At 38.7% G+C, this 20,625-nt stretch overlaps 1 protein-coding gene across 4 annotated transcripts in view; it reads left to right on the plus strand.

Moving 5' to 3' along the window:
- The first annotated feature begins 881 nt into the window (after positions 1-881).
- CACNA2D1 (calcium voltage-gated channel auxiliary subunit alpha2delta 1) overlaps positions 882-20,625 on the plus strand; it is a 434,233-nt gene continuing 414,489 nt past the window's right edge. For all 4 annotated transcript variants that reach the window (XM_059817310.1, XM_059817312.1, XM_059817311.1 and 1 more), the window contains exon 1: positions 882-1,074. In XM_059817310.1, the coding sequence (XP_059673293.1) occupies positions 980-1,074 (95 nt within the window). In that variant the 5' untranslated portion in view covers positions 882-979. The remainder of the gene's footprint in view (positions 1,075-20,625) is intronic.

A 20,625-nucleotide genomic window follows, 5' to 3' on the forward strand; every position in this document is an offset into this window, starting at 1 on the left:
GCCGCTCCGCGGGGCAACGCTCCGCGGGGCAACGCTCCGCGGGGCAACCCTCCGCGGGCCGCCCGCGCCGCGCTGGCCCCTCCGCGCTGAGGAGCGCTTCTACAGGCATCAGCGGAAGGAGAGACTTTTATATACACATATATAAATACATCTATACAAATGCAGCCCAGGCTGGTGGCCCACGGGCTGTGTGAGGCTGCTGCTTAAAAGGGAGGAGGGGGGGAGGCATTAAAACGGCACGAAGCGGTTTTAAAAATAGCGTCCGGGCGGCTGGGAGGTGCGGCACGCAGCCCCCGTCGGGCGGCGCGGGGCGGGAGCGCGGCTCCCGCGGCGCCGGGGGCGGCCCGGCCCAGCCCAGCCCGGCCCGGGGAGTTCCTGGGCTGCCTTGTAAGGAACGCGGCTGCCACAGGGCCCGGCGCCCTCCTCCGCTCCCCGCCCCGACTTTCCCCCGCTGCCGGCAGGGAAGGCAGGAGTCGGGAGCGATCTGCCCGGCTCCAACTCTCTCCCCTTCCTTCCTCCTCTCCCTTCAGGAGCCCCCACCCCGCCTGCCTCTCTCCTCCTTCTGCTCCGCAATCAGGGGAATACATCAGGGAAGGACACGGACACACACACACGCACACGCACACAGAGTGAGGGGAGATCCGTTACAAAAGTAGCCCTGATGGCGGCGGATCAGATGAAGCTGGAGCTGCTGCCGGAGTAGCAGAGTAGAGTATCTCTCTCTCTCTTCTGTTTCTCCTCTTCCCCCTCTCCACCCACAGATCTCCATCGTTTCTCCTCCTCCTTCCCACCCTCGGCCGCGCTCCCGCTTCTCCGCACATCTCTGGGCTGCGCCTCCTGCGAGGGGGCGGGTGGGGGGGAGCGGAGGAGGCTTTAAAAACCGACGGCCCCCCCCCGCCACCACACACACAATAATTGAATTTATTATTATTGCCGTCTCGCCGACTTGGGGAAAGGGGATCGATCTTCGATCAGGAAGATGGCTGCTGGCTGGCTGCTAGTCTTCAGCCTGACACTTTTCCAGTCCCTGGTGATGAACCACTCCTCGGAGGGACCGTTCCCTTCCGCCACCACGTAAGTCCCCGCGGGGACCGGGGGGCCGGGGCGGGGGGCACGGCGGGGCCGGGGGCGCACCTCCGTGGCGGGGTGAGCGCGGCGCCGGCGAAAATACAAAGGCAGATAAAGTAAGTGCGGGCGGAAAGTGGCGGTGAGGTAAAATCGCCGGATTTCGGCTGCTTTTGCTCGGGAACGAGTCACGGTAGCAGGGGGTCCCTCCGGCGCCGGGAGGAGGGGAGAGTGCCCCGGTCAGGGCCGGCGGCTGCACTTCTGAGGTGACGGCTTTGCCTCGCAGCCCCGCTGCGGAGCAGCTCCCAGCTCTAAATATACCCCCGGCAGTTCGGCCGTGCCGGCAGGAAAGTTTCGAGTTACACAGAGCCCGCCCCCTCCTCCCACAAAGGTTATGTCAGCCTGGCTGGAGTTTTAAGGCTATTTTTTAAAAAATTAAAACTTTCGCAGTTGTATTAACATTCACGCAAAAGGTGTTCTGGCCTTTCCCCGGCAGGCATGTGAAACAGGCAGGCGGGCACTGCTTTGAGTTTTGAGGCTGTGCTTGGGCTCCCCCCCGCCTGGACGCCTTCCAGCGCACACCGGGAGTATTTTGACAGTTGCAGGGTTTGTTTTCTGCCCGTGGCTGCCGGTGGGGTGGGGTGTGTGCGCACGCCTGTGCCACACCAGCGGGCTGGCAGCCTGCGGGAGGCAGCGCGAGTGAAGAGCTGTTGTCTTCGGCGCTGGCCTTGCAAGTCCTTACTTCTCGAAAATCACCTCTGCGAGAGCTGAGGGACGCTCTGGGTGCAAGCAGCCCTGTGTTTTGCGTGGCCGTAAGATCGGAATCTGGAAAGCGCTGCATGCTTACTAGCATGGAAGTGTTGCCCAGAGCGGTGCAAAGATGACATAATGAAAGCGTGCAGTAAAAGGAAAGCAAAGATAAGCCAATACATCATATTTGAGATTCGCCTACAGATTGGAAAAAAAGCCAAACCCACAACGAAACACTGTGGACTAATGACCGTGTTGTCTTCCTTTTTATTCTCTCTTCCTCACCTTATTATTTTTACATCCTTTTTTTTTTTTTTTTTTGGAAGCACTTACCTTAGTCCCTGAATCTGGGTTAAAGCTACCAGTAGGTAACTTTTAAGTGGATGACTCACTTTAATGCATTTTACGTAAGAAAAACAGTGCTAATGGTAGTGTTCCCTATTGTTTGACGCTGGGTAGAATTTATTGCCTTCCTTCATCTGTGCAGAAGGATGAGTTTACAGCAATTACCAGCAATGCATTTTCACCAATTAGTACTGCTGGTAGGCTGGTATAATTGGATTCAGTTCTGAGTATCGGTTCCATTATGAAAGACTCAAAGGGATGCTCGCACTGTTAAATGAAAGAAAGGAATACCCAGATAGGTGTAAAATAACCACTTAATATCTTCTAAGTTGAATAAATAGAGCCTTTTGCTGAAGGGAAATTATCTTTTAAAATATTCTCGTGTTGCAGTTTATAAAGATGTGCCATGTAGAAGCAAGAGTGACAAAATACAAAGCCAGGGCTTTTTAAGTCAGTGCTTTTCTTGTGTTTGAGCTCCTGTATCTGCCTGTTTCTTATTAAGCCGATAAGGTTATCATACACAACTAATTACAATTTATCTTCTACACAGATTTTTCTGAGTTTAAAAGAGAAAGAAATATGGAATCTAGTGAAATTAAAAGAATGATGCATAAAAAGAATATTGCATAATTTCAAATAGAAGGCTAGATCACTTTTTAGCATAACATTATGTGATATTTCCTTGAAACTGCTTTTGTCCCTCTGTCCATGTTTGCTAATTCCCTTCAGAATTTACCTTTACTGCCAGTCATGATAGGAGAAATTGTCAACAGGGAGACATATTGTAAAGCATGACTTTAATTATAACTATACATATGATTAAGTAATTCAGAATATGATGTAAGTCAATAGTATTTAGATGCTTTACACAATCTGCTTGCTGTTGGCTTTCTTTTTTCTCATTATTATTCCATTGAAATATTGTAGAAACAATCTATAGCGCCTGTTCATCCTTCATAGTAATGTTTCCCTTTTGAAATTAAATCAAAGTGCAAATAAGACTTAGTTCATTTAGAAGACAGCCCAACAGGTTGATGCAGGGAGAGCTGCTTTGCAAAAAGTAATGATGTAACAGGTGAAAGAGAAAACAATTTCTGGATTCTTTTTTAAGACTTGGCAGTGGTGATTTGGTTCCTACTATAGATTACAAATGGGGAAGAACAAAGAGAAGAGACGCAAATGCACTTAATGTGAAATATTTTATATTTTAAGAATATTAAAAATAGGAAAAAAACACAGGAGACGATAATAAAGGAAAGAAAGGATATTAATAACTGGAGAACTGAAGGTTTGCTGATATTATGTTCTTAGCTACCTGCTTTCTTCCCATTATTTTCAGTCTCTTTTTCTCTTAGTTAAAAAGTTGGTCTGAGGAAGCAGTATTTCCCAGCTGTTGTATGAAAAATGTGCATACTCAGGGCTCTATAATTCATGATTTCATCAACTACTCATTATTGTACAATCACTTTTCCTTCAGTCATCTGTTCCTTCTGCATCAGTAAATATTTTAACGTGTGCTTTTACTAAAACATTCAGAAGTCTTTATCACCAATACAGTACTACTATACAAGTATGAAACATTTTTAGGAAAAAATGTTGGAGGTTTAAGCAATGCTGGTTTGATAGGATCTCAGTCATTTGATTAGTTTTACTTCTCTGACAAGGCAAAAAGGCTCTGATATATTTACCCAGCAATGTACAGAGAATTTCAAGTGAAGGATTGTGCTCTATGACATGGGAGCCTTAATTTTTCATTGAAAATCTGAGCAGGTGGTATAATTGCAATTGTTGCTTCCTGTGTTGGAATATTTCACTGCAAATATTGAAGACTTTTCTTTGATTAACTATTTAAGTACAGCGGTAATTATGTCTTGATCTTTAGCTGTAAGGCTTAGCTACTGATCGATATGTATTAGGTTTCATTAAAGTGTATCATTTTCATTGTATCATATGTTAGGGATCTGTTATATGTTGGTACAGGATATCATGCTCTCACTTGTAACATAGCAACTCCAAATGCTTCAATTATACACGCAGCACAGCAGATATTTTGCCCTTATATGAGAATACTGTTGTATATAGTACTCCTGTCACTATAACCACACTACTGCAAGTACGCAAAGCGCTTCTTTCTTTGTAGTCATGTATTTGTCATCCGCAGCTATACAGACTTAAGAAAAAAAATACTATTAAGTGAATGTAGTTTGTGTGTTTCCTGATAAAGGTAGCACAGGAGTCACTTTATTTCTGTTCTTTTATCTATACTGCATCAAAACAGATAGTCTTGAGTTTAAAAATAAGTTGTAATTCTTAAGCATACTTTTGACATAGTATGTCTTAGCAGTGTTGATATTTTTACCGATAGTGAGTAATGTATGATATAAAGATGTACCTACTGCTGCCTGATGAGAAACCTGTCCGTACTGATTAAAAAAGAAAAAAACAACCAGCGAAACATGACAGAGATTTTAATTTTGATGAACCTACAGATGCGGTCTTTCAATATCAATGGTACTGTTTCTGTAATTGCATCATTCTGGATATAGCTTAATGTCTCTTTTTATTTTATTTTCTCCAGTTTTCCTCCCCCGCTCATTTTCTCTCTTTCCTTCATCTTTTATCCTTTTTTCCTCCTCAGTCTCCTGTTTTGCATGTAGAAATTAAATTATACGTTATATTCAAGACAGATCTGCTACTTAGAGAAATTGGTGTAAAACACCTGAGGATAAAAATAATATACAGAGGATAAAAATAATATACATATGTACATATATATATGTATGCAGGCAGGAAATTTTTAGAAAAGAAGATGTGTATTCCCATTTTTTTATTTGCATGAATCATCCTTACTGTTTCGGTGTCATTAGGACAACTCAGGGAAGTCTGTATGAGTCATGTGAATTAGGGCTTGCACAACTGGGACATTCGTATTTTTGGTTTCAGCACATGGACCTAACAAGTGTAGGTCTTGCTGAGAATGTAGCTGGGCTTGGTACACAGCGTCGCTTTCTATATAAAATCAGTGACCGAGTGTAGATAGAAGATATTTATGATGTGTTCTTTTCATCTGTTTCTACTGTCAGATTTAGGGATTTTGACACCTCTCATATACATATAATCTCATTTTTAGCATAAAATCTGTGATAGAAGAAAGCCAGTTTTATTGCTGATATTAATTAGAAAAGACAGCTGCATTAATGGATTGTAAAATATCAGGCTCCTCATTTGAGAACTGTATTTTCCAATCTATTTAAAACTCCTCATTATTAGGAAACAAATAATCTGCTGAAGTATACCTTCGTATCAGTGAATTGGAAAGAAAGCCAAAAGATGTAATCTACTTAGAATCAGGGAAGTGTAATATCACCTCTTGGTGTTTTCTCAGCAGCACATGTCTGAATACTGAGCATTACGCAAAATGTATAAACCCACCGATATTTTTAAAAGTATCGGTCCAATCCATTTTTCTAGTAGAAACATACTTAAGTGCGAAACAGCTTGTTGATTGGTGTTGCATTCTTTTTGTGTCTCTGTACATGTGGTGGTGATAAATGCAAATTGTTTGGATCCACAAAGCATTTTCCTGTTTTACATGTTTGATGATGTAAGTTGTGAATGGATATTTTTTTTTTTCTGTTTTTCTTGTTTTGTTTCCCTATTAGACATCTTATGCCGGGGCCTCAAAATTAACAAATTCTGTAGGTTTACATTTTATGAAGCATGAAAATTCAGCTGAAAATGTCAAAATAGATACTGGTTATAAAAGACGAAATTTCATTGAAATAAATCAGCATTGTAGAGGTTCTTGCCATCTTTCATTTTGCAGTGATGCTATTTTCAGAACTGCATTGCTCATACCCTGCAAAATGATTTTATCCAAGAATTCAGCTGCTGGAAGGAGAGCTGGAGCTTGGCAGCACGTTAGTCTGAAATGTATTCATTGTTAAATAGAAGGCCTGTTGTACAGGTCTTAAAAATATTTATCTAGCAGAGCATTTTAAATTGATGGAAGCACGGTCAATTTATTATTACTTTAATCTCTTGCAACAAAGAAACAAAACAGACTATAGTTGCCCACTGATAACTGTGATCTGACACGCCTATGCCTTTATTCTTCTCTTCTGTGAGAATTCTTTACCCAAGGTAGTATTATCTTCTAGACCAATGTTTGACTTAAACCTCTGCGAGACGGGGTTGGAGTTTAGGAGCATTTTAGTAGTTTAAGAGAAAAATGACTCATTCTCTCTGTTGTTGAACATAGTGGAAGCAGAATTGGGCCCCAGACTGTTTTGTACTTCTTTGCAGCAGTACAGGAGCTTTTGATCGCTGCGTGCTTGGGATGCATGTTGTGCTTAGAGTGCTTATAAAAACCTTAGTGACAAAAGCTGATATTACGGACTACAGAAAATGTTGTTTTCTAGTGCCTTGTTAAAATATCTGCTTTAACAGAAGAAAAGGTTTATCAGAACATAACACGAATAAAATTGTTGGACCATAGGTATAATTTGGTAAAGCTAGATGCCATCCTTTGTTTATGTCTTTTATGAATGCTGAATCAGAATACTTGACAGAAGGAGTGACAGATCAGTGTCCTTGGTGTCCAGGTAAAACATATCTAGCAACTGGAAAATACACAGACCTTAAGTACAAAATAATAACTGCCTTTCTGCCCCCACCCCTGGGCAGCGCCTGTGCGTTGTGTCTTAGATCCCTCTTAGCCCATTCCTACATCAGCTTTTTCATTCCATCTACAGCTGCTGCAAGACAGGTATCAATGAATACTTAAATGACTTGCATTTGAGATTGCGGCTCTGAATTATTTCTCTTGTTGTGTCTATTAAATAGCCTAATCCCACTCAACTTTTCTGGAACGTATTTTGGGTAATGATCTGTTCTGTAGTATCAGACCAAGAGCCAGGTTTTGCATCAGCTGTGCCATTGCTTACTATAGCAGATCGGTCATTGCCATTACAGAGTGTTATGTTTCTTCTTTCCCTCCTGATTTCCGATAGTAAAAGAGAACTGGAATCAATATTGTTTGCAAAATGTGATTTTTATGTCAAGCGCTACTGTGGTAGTGATGCAGGCATGGCTCACGTTTAAGGTACAAATATGTAACACTGATAGTGAAATCACTCTCAACTGAATTTATACTTCAGTGATGTTCATGGGTTGGATATTCTCAATTTAGGGCCAGACTATGCTGCTGAAATTAAAAAGTCCTGTTGATAGTCTCAGAAAAAAAATTCTGTTTAAGAGTGAAGGTTTTCAAAATATGCCTCAGCACTTTTTAATAGCTGAAAATTAATGGTGTATGCCTGCAGCTATTCAGCTCAAGAGGGATTTGCCTTTTCCTTCTCCGGTGCTTTCCGAACTATTTTTTCACCTCCTCTGCTTCTAAGCAAACTCAACGTTTCACGCTTTCCTTCCTCCCAGACCTATTAAGTTTTCAGGGTGAAATGTAAAATATACTCCCTCTTTCACAAGCCCACTGTGACAAGAATACGGCTCACCGTTTGGTAATGTTACACTAATGATGTTAGGGAAAGGGCCATGTATTTTCGCTTATGCCCCTCTTTACAACACCTTTCCCTGCGTGCCAACAGCAAACCTATGATAAAGAGGCGAATTTCTGTTCCTTGTATAATTTTTGCTATTTATTTACAAAGATTCTACCAAGTTTATGAAAAAGATTGACATTATTTTGCATCAACAAATCAGCAAGCTTTTGCAGTTAATTACAGTAATTCAAAATCAGACTTTTTTTTAATCTGAGGCAGGCCTAAAATACCCATAGAATATGAATGTGAAGTTGTAATATTGCTGACTATTATAAAAAATGTTTTATTGGATTTTTCACCCTATTTTTAAATTACATTCTCACTCCCTCTTATTTGAGAGTTGGTCAGGACAAGAACTATAGTCTGACTTTGTAACAGATTTTCTACATAGCGATTTAAGCATTTTTCGGTTTTGAAATTTCCTGTGTTTCTCCAGAGCCTTGAATGTTGAGCCAGGAATGCAGAAGGAAGAGAATTTTTTTAAAGAATGTGTCCTATGGATCTTATGGACTGAGAAGAATTTTTTGCACAGCAATCATTATGTTTAACATGGAAGTATCTATTGGATCAGTGGTCCTTTTTTCAGCCCTCATGCGTATAAATCTTCAGTTGAAGACTATGAGCAAAGACTGTCAAATTTATCCACCATAATAAATTCTGATTCACTTTTGACCTGATTTGTGAAGTAAATAAGAACACGAAGGAGCTGCTGAGTCCATAGTCTAGTTTTTGTAGCAATCAGATGATAAATTATGCTAATTTTTATTTAAAGGAGAAAAGCTAAACTTGGTTCATCTAAACAACTTTCTAAGAACTCAAGTGCTCCTGTTTCCCCTATGCAGCTCCCCACTAGACTGGTCTAAAAGCTTAAGAAGTTCCCCAGCGATATAATCTCTCCCTCCCTTATCTTTAGTGGGATTTTTGTTATATTTCGCTAATCATGGACTAAATCTTCTTTCAAGTAGGCATAAAAATAAAGTTATAAGAGTTCTCTGGGTAAGTGTGGCAGCACTGAGGCCTAAATCAAGGCATGCCATTTTTCTCAGTTGTCACTTTTGATATCATGCTGCATTTTTCTTTCTGCACTAAGGTAGTTTTAAACAAACCAGTAAAAGGGAAGTTTTCGTCATTCTTGGAGTGACTAGAAATTTGCCACACCGGGCTTGTATTGACTCTTCATTAGAAATTGAATCTTTTTCCATAGGAGGAAACTGAGTCACAGGGGGTGTTCTGTCAAAGACTAGTAAGTAAGTGAAACACTTTGCACTCTGAGCGGGAAGAATCGTGTTTATCGATACTGCAGGAAGGAGGAGAATAATGAAAGAGAGATGACTAGAAGTATGAATGACAATGTTAGGGTTTTTATTATTCCTTCCCCCACTCTTACAGGTTAATAACTTACTCCAGCACAAGTAGATCAAATATCCCATTAGACTAGTCAAAATGTTGAGGGATAAGTTCAACAGTCCATTAAAAGGCAAGTTTTGATTTATGATATTCTGATGTGGACTAGTGGGAAAACCGGTTTATTTTGTGAATGGCTGAATGAACCCTCACAGTAATCATTTTCCCCCAGTGTGGATTAGTTTATTTGGTAGAGGACCTGTATTTGGCGGATCCTAAATACAGCCCTATACTTGGAGGCAATACTCTTTACTTGGGGACTGCTCTGCCATATGAGATATGTTGATACTCTGTTTTCTGAGTTTAATCCAGAAATGTGGTGGTTTCACATGCTGATGTTAATGCAGGTGTTGCTTTTTTGCTGTATGTGGCTGACTTCTTTTAGTAGATTGAATTAGAATATGATGCATAGTATATCATTCTTCAGTAAGTATTTAGAATACGTCCTGCAGAAATTATTGAATGTCCGTATTTTCTGTTAGCCTATTGTGTAATTTTATTCTTTTTGCATATGGATGTAGCAAGTCCGTTAGATTTTTTTTTTCAAAGACAGGTTTAAGTGAAGAGACATACATGTAGGAACGCGTGGCGAGAGAAGATGGAAATTGAGAGAAGGGAATAATGAGCTTTCTTGCACCATCCACTTCTGTGGAAAGTTATCCTTCGTTGGGATGGATCCAGCAGTGTGTATATTTCCTAATGCAGCAAGTATTTCTTGATCTGAAACTTCTCTCATAAATGAATTCAGTGGCACCAATTTTGGAAAAAAGAAAAAAAAGAAAAAAAGAGGATAGAAATAGAAGAGGCAATAGGCTTTTTTTATTTACTTTTATTTAATCAGAAATATTCTGATTTTGTTTTCTATGATGTACATCCTGAATTGTGTGTATCTTGGCTGAGCTCTTTATCATTATATGTCTGTCTTTATTATTATCTGCCTCCCTTTATCTGCCTTGTATTATTTCTTAAGTTTTCTACCTTAGTTTTCCATGCTAATTTCTCTCAGTAAAGTAGGAAACTGCAGTATCTTACCATTTAGTCAGGCAAAATGAATTTGTTAGCTAATGCCTCTAAAGCCCTCTGTAGTTGAAAAGTGTTGTTAAGATGTTAAGCCTTGTTTATTAAGATGTGTGTTTGCTATATTCTCACCTTACCTCAGAAACTTGCATGATCGAACCTTTCCTGGATGGATAATACCTCTGGTTTACCTGGTTCTCAAAGTTTTTTTTAAATAGAATCTTTCTAGAGAAGGTATCATCATATCTGCTTCTTTTTGTAACTTGAGATCTGGGGAGTTAGAAGAAGTTAATCTCCACAATCTGTACTTCTTGGATGTACACAGATTGTAAAACATAAGCTTAACAGCATTTTTAGAAACTAAGAGGAGTCAGCAAAAATCTGCAGACAGTATCGTGAAATGAAGCCAGCATATCTGACTCATGCCAACGCTGCGTGCTAGTTGCACTCCTTTGCCACATCACAAATCGTTGTTCTCACTGTTGAAATCACTTGGAGCTGTAGATGTCCAGTTTATCTGAAATGTGTACTGTGAATATTTTGTACTTTCTAATTCAAGCAGAGGCAATAAGTGGATACAATACTAGCCAAGTGCTCGTGACACTTGAGCTCATTAACCTGATCTGCTACCCGCTTCTTTTGCAGCATTGGCTACTGCTGGTTTTATTCCTTCTGTTCCCATTTCTAAAGTGGGAATGACATCCCAATTGTCCTCCTGCATGAATAAACGTGTCACATATTGCAAGGTGTCCTGCTTCTGTAAGAAAGGTGGTCATAAAAGTACATAATTAGTGCTGTTCAGGTGGTCCGGCATCAACTTATTTCTGTTTATGGACTAGTAGCATGCCTAAGATAATCATTAGCAATCACTAATTACCTGATAATCACCAAAGCTGTCAAGATTTCAAGCAGGAGTAACATAGTTTTTATTGCAATTATTTTGGCTTGCCACAAACAATAATAACAGAAGTGTAACCCTTACCATTTTTTTTTGTTATTTACCAAGCCACTTTTCTTGCTGTAGCATCTTCTTGGATTAGACTTCTATCTGCTGTGAATATATTTCAGATTATGTGGGTAGATATATAAGCTGGGAGAGGACCACTAGCATGTGCAGGAACATGACTTAAGGAGATTTCACTGTACTATACACATGGGGGAAAGCTTTGCGGTAACTGAAAGCAGAATCTGGTCCTTATAGTCACTTTTGACTGATTAGAAATACATGAAGGATTAATTGGTTTGTTGCGTGACTAAGAGTATATCTCAGGATATACTCTAAATGTCTTTGCAAATGGTTAGGTACCCAATTTCATCCTTCTTTGCACCAGTGTAATTTCAGCAAAATGAGTATCAGTCCTGTATCATTTAAATTCTGAGTGCAAGGATGAATTCACATAAAATAATTTCTGATTAAACACATACAGGTTTCATCTCAACAGAATAAGTCATCGTTGTCAAGGCCTGATTGTAAAAATTATATAAAATAAAATGTAGTACATGATCATATTAGGCTATACAGAGGGGAACAGTAAGATATCACAAAGAAACCATGCGTGATATCAGATGTGGTCATTTGTCTTCCTTTTAAGTGATAAGCTCTGACACCACTTCATTGTCCGTGCCCCACTGAGCAAGTGTCCATGTAAAAAAGAACTTCTTAATGTGCTGGAAGGCATTGAAAAATGTTCCCCCAGATTAGGAACAAATGCAATTTTATATAAGTATGGAATTGTAAAGAAGAAATACTTTCCTTTTCAAAATACTGCAACATCTAGTAATGTGCAGGATAACTGTAAGTGGCTTTCACAAATTTGCTTTTTTGTGTTTTTTTTTTTTTTTCGTAAGCAGTTAGTTCTAGAACTCAACACTGCAATTTGGAATGGTGAGAATGATAGAAGTAATTTATTTTAGCCCCTCATTATGCACAACTGAATAATTAGTTCACCTTCTGGTATGAAATCTTGATTTTTCAGGTAATTAGGTTTAAAATCAGCAAGAAATTTACAGACAAACTTTGTATTTTTTTTCCAGTGAAGCTGGGTTTACTCTGAAAGATGGTGCTGGTACTTTATGGGGACATGAGGTGAAATTCTGATGTGATAGCTGCTTTGCTATTAGAAGCACTTGGCCAGTATCTTTACTCATCTGCTATGTAGATGTTCCTAGTATAGATACACTCTCCCAGTCTACAAAATTAGGCTTAAAAGCACCCATGACTGCTTTGCATGGATGGTGAGAGATACAATTAACAAAAGGCCGTTAGGAATATTGTAGTGGATGTATAGAACAATACTTTGCTTGCAGATATTTTGCTGATAGAGATTTTTCCTTTCATAACTCCATTTATTTATAGAATAAAATACTTTTATGGCCTGCAAAGTAGTTTTGCACAAAAATGCTCAGTTATTCTTGTGGATATCCATGCTTCTACAAGCACTTTATGTATTCAGCCGTGATGCTTTCAGCTTCGCAAGCACAGGTTGAACATCAGTGATTAAATGTTTTCTTCCACATATCTAAGTACCTGGGGGTCTATTTCTTTTTAGTGAATAGTATTCTACTATACAATTGTCCCATTACTCTCTGTGGGAATAATCTGTTTATAGAATAAGGTGCTGATCAGTCTTTAAAAAAAGTCTAAGTTAAAAGTAAGTTATCTGATTGTAAAGCTAAACACTTGAAAACTAGGAAATGCAAGACATTGAAATTGCCTTACGGCCTTAAATTCTTTTTCTTACACATCTTCATTGTGATTCCCATCTTCAGTTACACAGTCAATCATTGTTTTTTCTGCTGGAAACATGTTTCACTGAGGGTATGAAATAGGTATACAAGGACAGAATTATGCTTACATGTGCTTATGTATTAAAATGCAGATGAATTCTTATTTTGGTTATTTGACTTTACAGCTTTTATGATTTTGACTTAATAAGAGTTTTTTTCTATAGGTAATGATTCAAAATGCAACTCCAGTGTAAGACTAACATGACAGGTGGATTTTGTAGATAACTTTGGTAAAGTTGCAAAGGATATACCTTGTCTCTGGCAATGAAAACCTAGTAATAACTAACTTCCACTATATGGAGAGATTGCAGAAACGTCTGCTTCTGAGAATTGAAAGTAAGGTATTAGCCAGAAGTTATTCTTTGAACCCAAAAGCTATGGTAAAGATACCCTATGCAAAGAGATGTTTTTGAGATATGTTTGGATGTTTTCTATTGCTAGGACATTGTTTCACTGCAGAAAGAGAAATCACTGGCTGATCCTGTGGTTTTTATGCTGTGCGACTTCAATAATTGCTACAGCCCTTCACTGGGCAGGAATTATTTCCTAGCTGGGATTTTTCCTGAAAATTAACAAACAGGAAGTGTCACCAGTATACCACAGAAATACCGACTGTTCTAATTACCTACATGGGTAAGAAACTCATGCTTCTTGTGTGTCTAGCTCTATATTTAGTCTTGTGGTGATTTTGGGAGCAACCATATCTAAATGTAAGAGATTTCACCAATACCTGAAATTTTAGATTTCTGGTGTACCAGATCCAAATTTCATATACTGACACTTCATGACGTGTATTTGGATAGAACTTATTCAAGGCTTTCTTAATGGCCAAATAGATAACCTACAAAACAGGGGTCATCTGCCAAATGACTCATTCAAAGACTGCTTAAAATAAAGTGGTTCTTTATTACCTACAATGAAACATCCCTACAATATCTGCAAAGCAATAAAATAAGCCTCTTTTTTTTTTTTTAATTTGCAGTATTGTAACTATGTTTGAGTTCAAAGTCCTTAAATATATGATAGGCAAATATAGACTGTATGAGGTACACAATTTTGTTTGTTGTTGTGGAATGGAGCTTCTAATTCAACAGTAATTTAGACAGGTTCCAGTTTGTGGTTTGTTACTATGTGATTTAACATGGACAGACACCCTCCATGTGACATTTCTTTCACCTGGGAAAATTGGATAATGAACTAATGAAGGTTTCCTTAGCTGATAATGCTGACTATTTTCAGAATGGAGCAATTACACAATCTTTTCAGCACTCAATGTCTAGCTAAACAAAATCAATGCAAAAATAAGGGCTATATACAGTGAAGCATTGTTATTTTACATTGTTTGTGTAGTTCTCTAAGAGTCTGAAATGATGCTGAAATGATACAGTAAAAAAATTCTCAGGAGCTTTAAAACCAGCAGTTTAATGGCCACCTGATTTTTCTCTCACCTGAAGTAATTTACCACTATTTGCCTCCATACAAATGTAATGCCTTATCATTGCTACGCTTACTTTTTTTAGAAGAAAAGCTCATTCTATGCATCTCAAAACTAGACATGGTTTGAATTCACATGGTTTCAAAGTTGTAAGTTAGGGTTGGATTAAAGCTTCCAAGCTATTTATTTACAAAAATAAAACAGGAATTTCAGGGTCTGTTTTTTCTATTCTTATCCAGTTTTCTATTTCATCTGTGAATTCTTCAAAAGGGCATAGAGAATTGTTTGGACAATGATTTCAAAATGTAATACACTGTGTAAGTGCTGATTTTTGCAGTTACATATCAGAGCAGAATAAAAGTCTGAATGCAAATTGCTTTTAGAATTACGGTAAAGATGGATGCCTATTCAGGCTATCAGCTGCTTCGCAGACTTTAACCTACAAATTAAGGTAAGGAAAATTCAGGTTAAATATACACAATGCCTTGAGACTACAACTAGGTAGCTTGTGGATTCATTCTCTAAAAGTTTTCGTGGTGCTTCTGAACAGTTAAGCTTCTAAATTTGTACTGAAGAGAAATCTGAAAGAGCAAAAGCTCTCTCCTGTATTACCTGGGAGCTAGACAGTACTTTTTCCATTGCTTAACTGTTTTCTTTCCAACTGTTATGTTACTAAAAAAGAAAAAAAAAAACAAAAACCTTTTCATTTTGAAGTTCACTTAGAAGGTAGAAGTATGGAATGGTGTCATAATATGATTCTCAATAAAACATTTCTACTGCAGACTTTGACTTTCAGATTTTTGGATCAAGTACTGCATTAGCTAGCTCATCTGAAGGAATTCTCACTAAATGACTCTCATACAACATATTCCCTGGAAACATTCAAGGTCAGGTTGGACGGGGCTCTGAGCAACCTGATCTAGTTGAAGATGTCTCTGCTCACTGCAGGGGTGTTGGACTAGATGACATTTAAAGATCCCTTCCAACCCAAACTATTCTATGAGTCTGTGAGTCTATGGTTCTGTATTTTCGAAGACTTCTTTCAGTAGAAAGTAGTTTTAAAGGCTTCTATATATGACATCTTTGTTGCCAACCTACTCCAAAGCAGTACTGTGATGATGACTTATGTCCACTTTTGTCTTAGGTCACATCTGTTAATGAAATTAAGCTTGGCCTTTTCTGTTATCATGCTATGGGACAAAATAATGCTAAAGCTGCATGGAAATGGTCTGTCATCCCTGATTTTTGTGTGGTGGTAAAATAATTTCAAAAAGTCATAGAAATTATGTACAGAGGGGAATCTATTGCATCATTTATTATATCTCTGATATATTCCTGAATATGATTTCTAATATGGCTGAATTTATTGTATGCAATTCAGTTTAACATATGTGAATGATGCAGTATCTCAGTCCAAGTGACTGACTGTTCCTCTATACAGACCTCAAACAGCAGCAGTGCATGCATCATATATGTGTGTGTCTGTTCTTATTAGCATAGTACTTGGAAGCTCCAGTCAAGAAATAAAACCCATATTATTATGGATTCTGTATGACAGAAGCTTATGAGACAGAGATCCTTAGACAGAAAGTTTGGCATGGAAACAGCATCCCTAGTAATAAAAAAGCAATATAGTTTATGTCTCCTGAGGGTTTTCTCTGATAATACCTGTAGGGAAACAAATAATGGCAGGGGTAATATTAGGTATATTAATGTGTGTGTACCTCTAACATGATGCAAGACAGCCAAATCACTTTCTATAATTTTTTCTCTGATGTGTTCATTGCTGTTATCAATGTAGGACAGACGTAATGCAGGCAGACGTTAAACGGTTATATGCTTTAGTACCCAAGAGGACAGTATAACCTCTGCCATAGGTGACACCATTAGTGATAGATAGGACAGAACAGTAATTGGCCCAATACTTAGTACAAGGCTCTTTGTCTTTAGTAAATGTATGTTTTCACCCTTTAGGACTTCATAAAACTGTGGATCTCTCATCATTCTTATCATGCAGATGTTTTTGCATGTTAATATTTCTGGACAGTCCACTTGTGCTACAAATAGAAAAAAAAATACTTGTAGGACTGGGCACAGCTATTTTATTATGGGAGCTAGATGCATTACTTCATTACAGTATGTCTAGTATGGTCCCGTTCTGTCTTCAGACTATGGTCAGTTGAAGAGACTTAAATTTCTGTATCTCAGCTTTAATGAATTTTTGACAGCTGTTCAGGCTGACATCCTTTGTATGAGTACACTGGGGTTGCATTGGTTTTGATGGGAGTAGCTTGTGATATGTTTTAACTGTTGATACAGGCTTTGCCTTATTTCTATGTGCTAGCATTCTTATTGCTACTATACAGCAATATTATACTTTCCCATTAAGATGTGTGGTCATAGGATATTCTGTAACTGCAGAATTACAAATGATTGAATATTAATCTACATGACATCCAAAGAAAAAAGCACTAAGTTTTCAGAAATATAAACTATAGTCCAAACCTAAATTTATAAAGTCCTTTTATAACCTGCTAGTAACTGTGTGACCTTAGGCATATCACAGGGTTATCTTTGCTTTAGCTAATCGGTCTGCACTATGCACATCATTATCACTCTGCCCCAAGCCCGGCACAATGACTTGCTCTGGATCTGATTTCTAGCAAGTATTGAATCACTTAATCCTCTGTCTTTTAAACTATGGGGGAAATGCATGGATGTAGGTTGCAAAATTCATGCTGACGTCAGTAAAGCCATAATTTTGCCCTATACAGTTTGAAGTTATTTCTGTGACATTAATGTACATGGAACTGCTGCATGCATGTGTTGATCATATACAGATTTCCTCCACGTGCCTTTAGTTCTTTATTGAGCTGAATGTAAATTCATTATCTTCCATGTGTTTTTATATTCATTTGCCTCTTGCCTCTGTATAATTAAAGTTAATATCTACATGAACATTAGTTACGTACACACAGCAGATGAGCTAAGTGTAATTACTGAGTAGTGGTTAAAAGTAGCTGGTAGGCAAATAATTAGGGTTACTTTTGAAAAGATTCAGAGGTATTTGTGCAGTTGCTGTCTGTGCTGTGTGTCCAAACTGAAACATCCGCACTTATGAGTATTTAACATCTTTCATGAGGACTGAGCATTTTCTCTCACCCGAACATGCACATCATTAATTTTGAACAAATAAATATGCATTTCATCTGCCATTGATGGAAAAAAAAGACTTTTTTGTTTGCTTTCTGAGAAAGTAATAGTTGCTGAAACTTAAATTAAGCTTGGCCAGTAATAGTTATAGTTTGTTGAACACTGGGAAATACTTAAAGGCCATTTGGTTTCCTTTTCCAAAAAAGAATGCAGGGAATCTGGTGGTGAATCAGATATCATTTGAAAGGTTACTTGGTTTGTTGTGGTATGAGTCAGGGAAGGTGGAGTGAAATTCGTTTTCTTTGTTTAGGAATTGCCATGTAGCATTTAGAAAGGGGTATGTGTGTAAATTTAAATAGCATCATTTTCCCTACTTCCCAGCAGCACTATGTCTTTATTCCTAATCTGTATAAACCCAAATATTTCTGTTTACTGGGAGATCAAAAATTTGAAAGGCGTGGTGCACCTCAGGCGGGAGGAAGGCAGCATCCATGTGTTGAAAGCAAGCTCCTGTTACAGCTGGGTGCCCTTCCATTTGAAATGCAGTACTCTGCCATTCTGTTTAAAACAAAGAAAGAGATCTGAAGCCTTTACGATAGGATTGTTTTATTAATTGGTTGCATAGTGTTTTTTAAAGAAACCTACTTGACTTTCCTTTTGTTACGTTCCCATACGTATCTATGAATCATCAGTATAGAAAGAAGTGCTGTCAGCATAGCAAACAGAGAGCAGCTTTGATTCAGACAGATGCCAATCAAAGCTGGAAAGCCCACTGCCAGTGACATTGCTAAGCACTAAGCACGGGGATGAGTATGCGCTGGAGTTCGCTTCCGAACGAAAATGTTGCCTCACGCTTTCAGCTAAGGAGAGGCAGTGAAAGGGATCCACCTGAGGAGCACAGGTTTGACACAGTTGGACTGCATCCAGCTTTGAGCATCGCTGTGGCTTCCTGCGGGAAGCCAGAGTTGCTGATAACTAATGAGGTCCGTACCCTGTTCGGAGCACTCGCTGACAGCATGTCACAGAGCAGCAGGGTAATATAAATAATAAGATTTTGCTCTGTTTTCTTTATTGCTCTTTGTTGCTTTTATTTTTAGCTCCTTGCTACAAGAGATGGGTCTCTGGATTGCTTGCTCTGGTGCACACACTTTCTTTTTCATTGGCTGTCTCTCTCTGTCTCTTGACAGGTGTAAGGAGGATCCTAAATATAGAAGCCACCCGTCAGCTGGCTTCAGCAATCAGCAAGCACTGATTTAGCATTTCTCTTAACCAACTAAGCTCCAGAAGGGTGTTTCTTTTAAATGTTTATAAATTTATTCAATTACAAGCTTTCTTTAAAACTATTAGCAAACCAGGTTATCCTATAGCCTGAAGAATACCATAAGCAAACATGTCTCAGAAGTGATAGTTGTCAGGAATGTCTCTTTCCATGGAGAGAAAAATGCTTTTTAAAGAACTCCCATATTTTAGCGGTTGAGTTAATGGTGCAATATCTCATTGGGAAAAACACTGACACTAGGTGTAAGTACAGTCTCCAGTTTTTAGGTTAAGGAACATACTTTCAGACATAAACCACTGTACACTTTCCTATGAATTTTTCCTCAGGTGAAGAGACTTAACTGCAAGTGTGCTGATTAGCTGGGACTTTGCTATACACAGAAATTAGGCGCATGGTGAGAAATGCAGTTGTCCTGGTACTGAATGTTTATAGTGCTCAATAAAAGTCTTTTTAACACAGTCTTTTAGTATTTTTCATGATGTACATTTATTTATGGTTCTGTTGAGGTCAGCACAATACTGATTCTTAAAAATAAATTGGCCAAATTTTATATATTACCATTGCAAACAGTTCTAATTAGGATATTTGAAGAAAAAAGAGTTGCATCACTACATTAAAGACAACTTCCACATTTTGTGTTAGTCTGTAAGCAGGCATCTCAAATTCTTTCTCTTCCTTGTTGCCAGTTGTGATTAATATTGACACAAATTTTTCACAGCCTACTGAGAAGAACCTAAAATTTATTTGTGACATGTATTTAATTGTGACAAGTGAGTTGCATGTGATGTAGAACCTTTTTGATACTGATTTGCTTTGATTTTTATTTTTTATGATTGTAATATTATTCTAGGATATTCAACATTGTGTTAAACAGAGGAACACAAGTGAAGTCGGTGCCTTTATGTGGCTTGGAAAGGCAGTAGTACTTTTTTCATGATAGTTGTAGTGGTTACATGTGGTCTGTCTGGTTGTGAAAAATTCTGTAGCAAAATATAGCATGGGTTTGTTATGCTTATGTAAGGTTTTATTTTTGGTACCCTGTTCTCCCTATACCCAGCCATGAGCAACAACCTGTTCCTCTATTCCTTTTTTTATTGTTTGTTTAAATTGGTGTAATTCATTGCAAGCTTCTGCCAGGTCTGGGACGTCTGCTTAGGTGGTTGATGGAAAGCAATTCAAACCCCCCAGAAAGAAGTAAGAGGGCTGCCAGGTAAAAATAACAGGACTGGTCCTGAGAAAAGGAAGAATGGTTCAAGTTAGAAGATGCTTCCAAGAAAAGGATTCTTTCTCAGGCGTGGGACAAGAGATACTGGGATAGGTCTAACTTTCTTGATACTGATAGTCTCAAGCTTTATACCTAAAAATCCAAAGTGCATCTAATACACCTTCTGGGTAGAAGCTCTTTTACATGTCACAGATTAGAACTTGAACCTGCTGAAGCCTGGTAGTTTTGGTTATGAGCTTGAGTTTTTGGGTTCAAGGGAAACTGAATATTCTTTGCTGTGAACTCATGTGATCTGACTGCAACTTATCAAAGGAGCAAACCAGAATTGCCATAAGCTGATACTGCAGCTAGCTGAGCACGGCTTTAGCTGCAACCAGCAGCTACTATGGTGGGCAAACATATCTCTGCTGAGATATGAGCCACCAGCATGGAAGGCAGAACTGCTTGTTTAAAAATGCTTGTGCCTCTAATAATTAGAAGTTTGTTCTCCCCTCAGTCCCTCAACCCTTATTTTTCTCTGTAGCACTATGGTTTTTTCTAGTTGGCTAGAGAGAGCTGGCTAGATTCTGTCTGCCTTTGGCTTCTTATTATTTACTGAATACAG

The sequence above is a fragment of the Gavia stellata genome, chromosome 4, assembly GCF_030936135.1.
Source record: "Gavia stellata isolate bGavSte3 chromosome 4, bGavSte3.hap2, whole genome shotgun sequence".
NCBI lineage: Eukaryota > Metazoa > Chordata > Aves > Gaviiformes > Gaviidae > Gavia > Gavia stellata.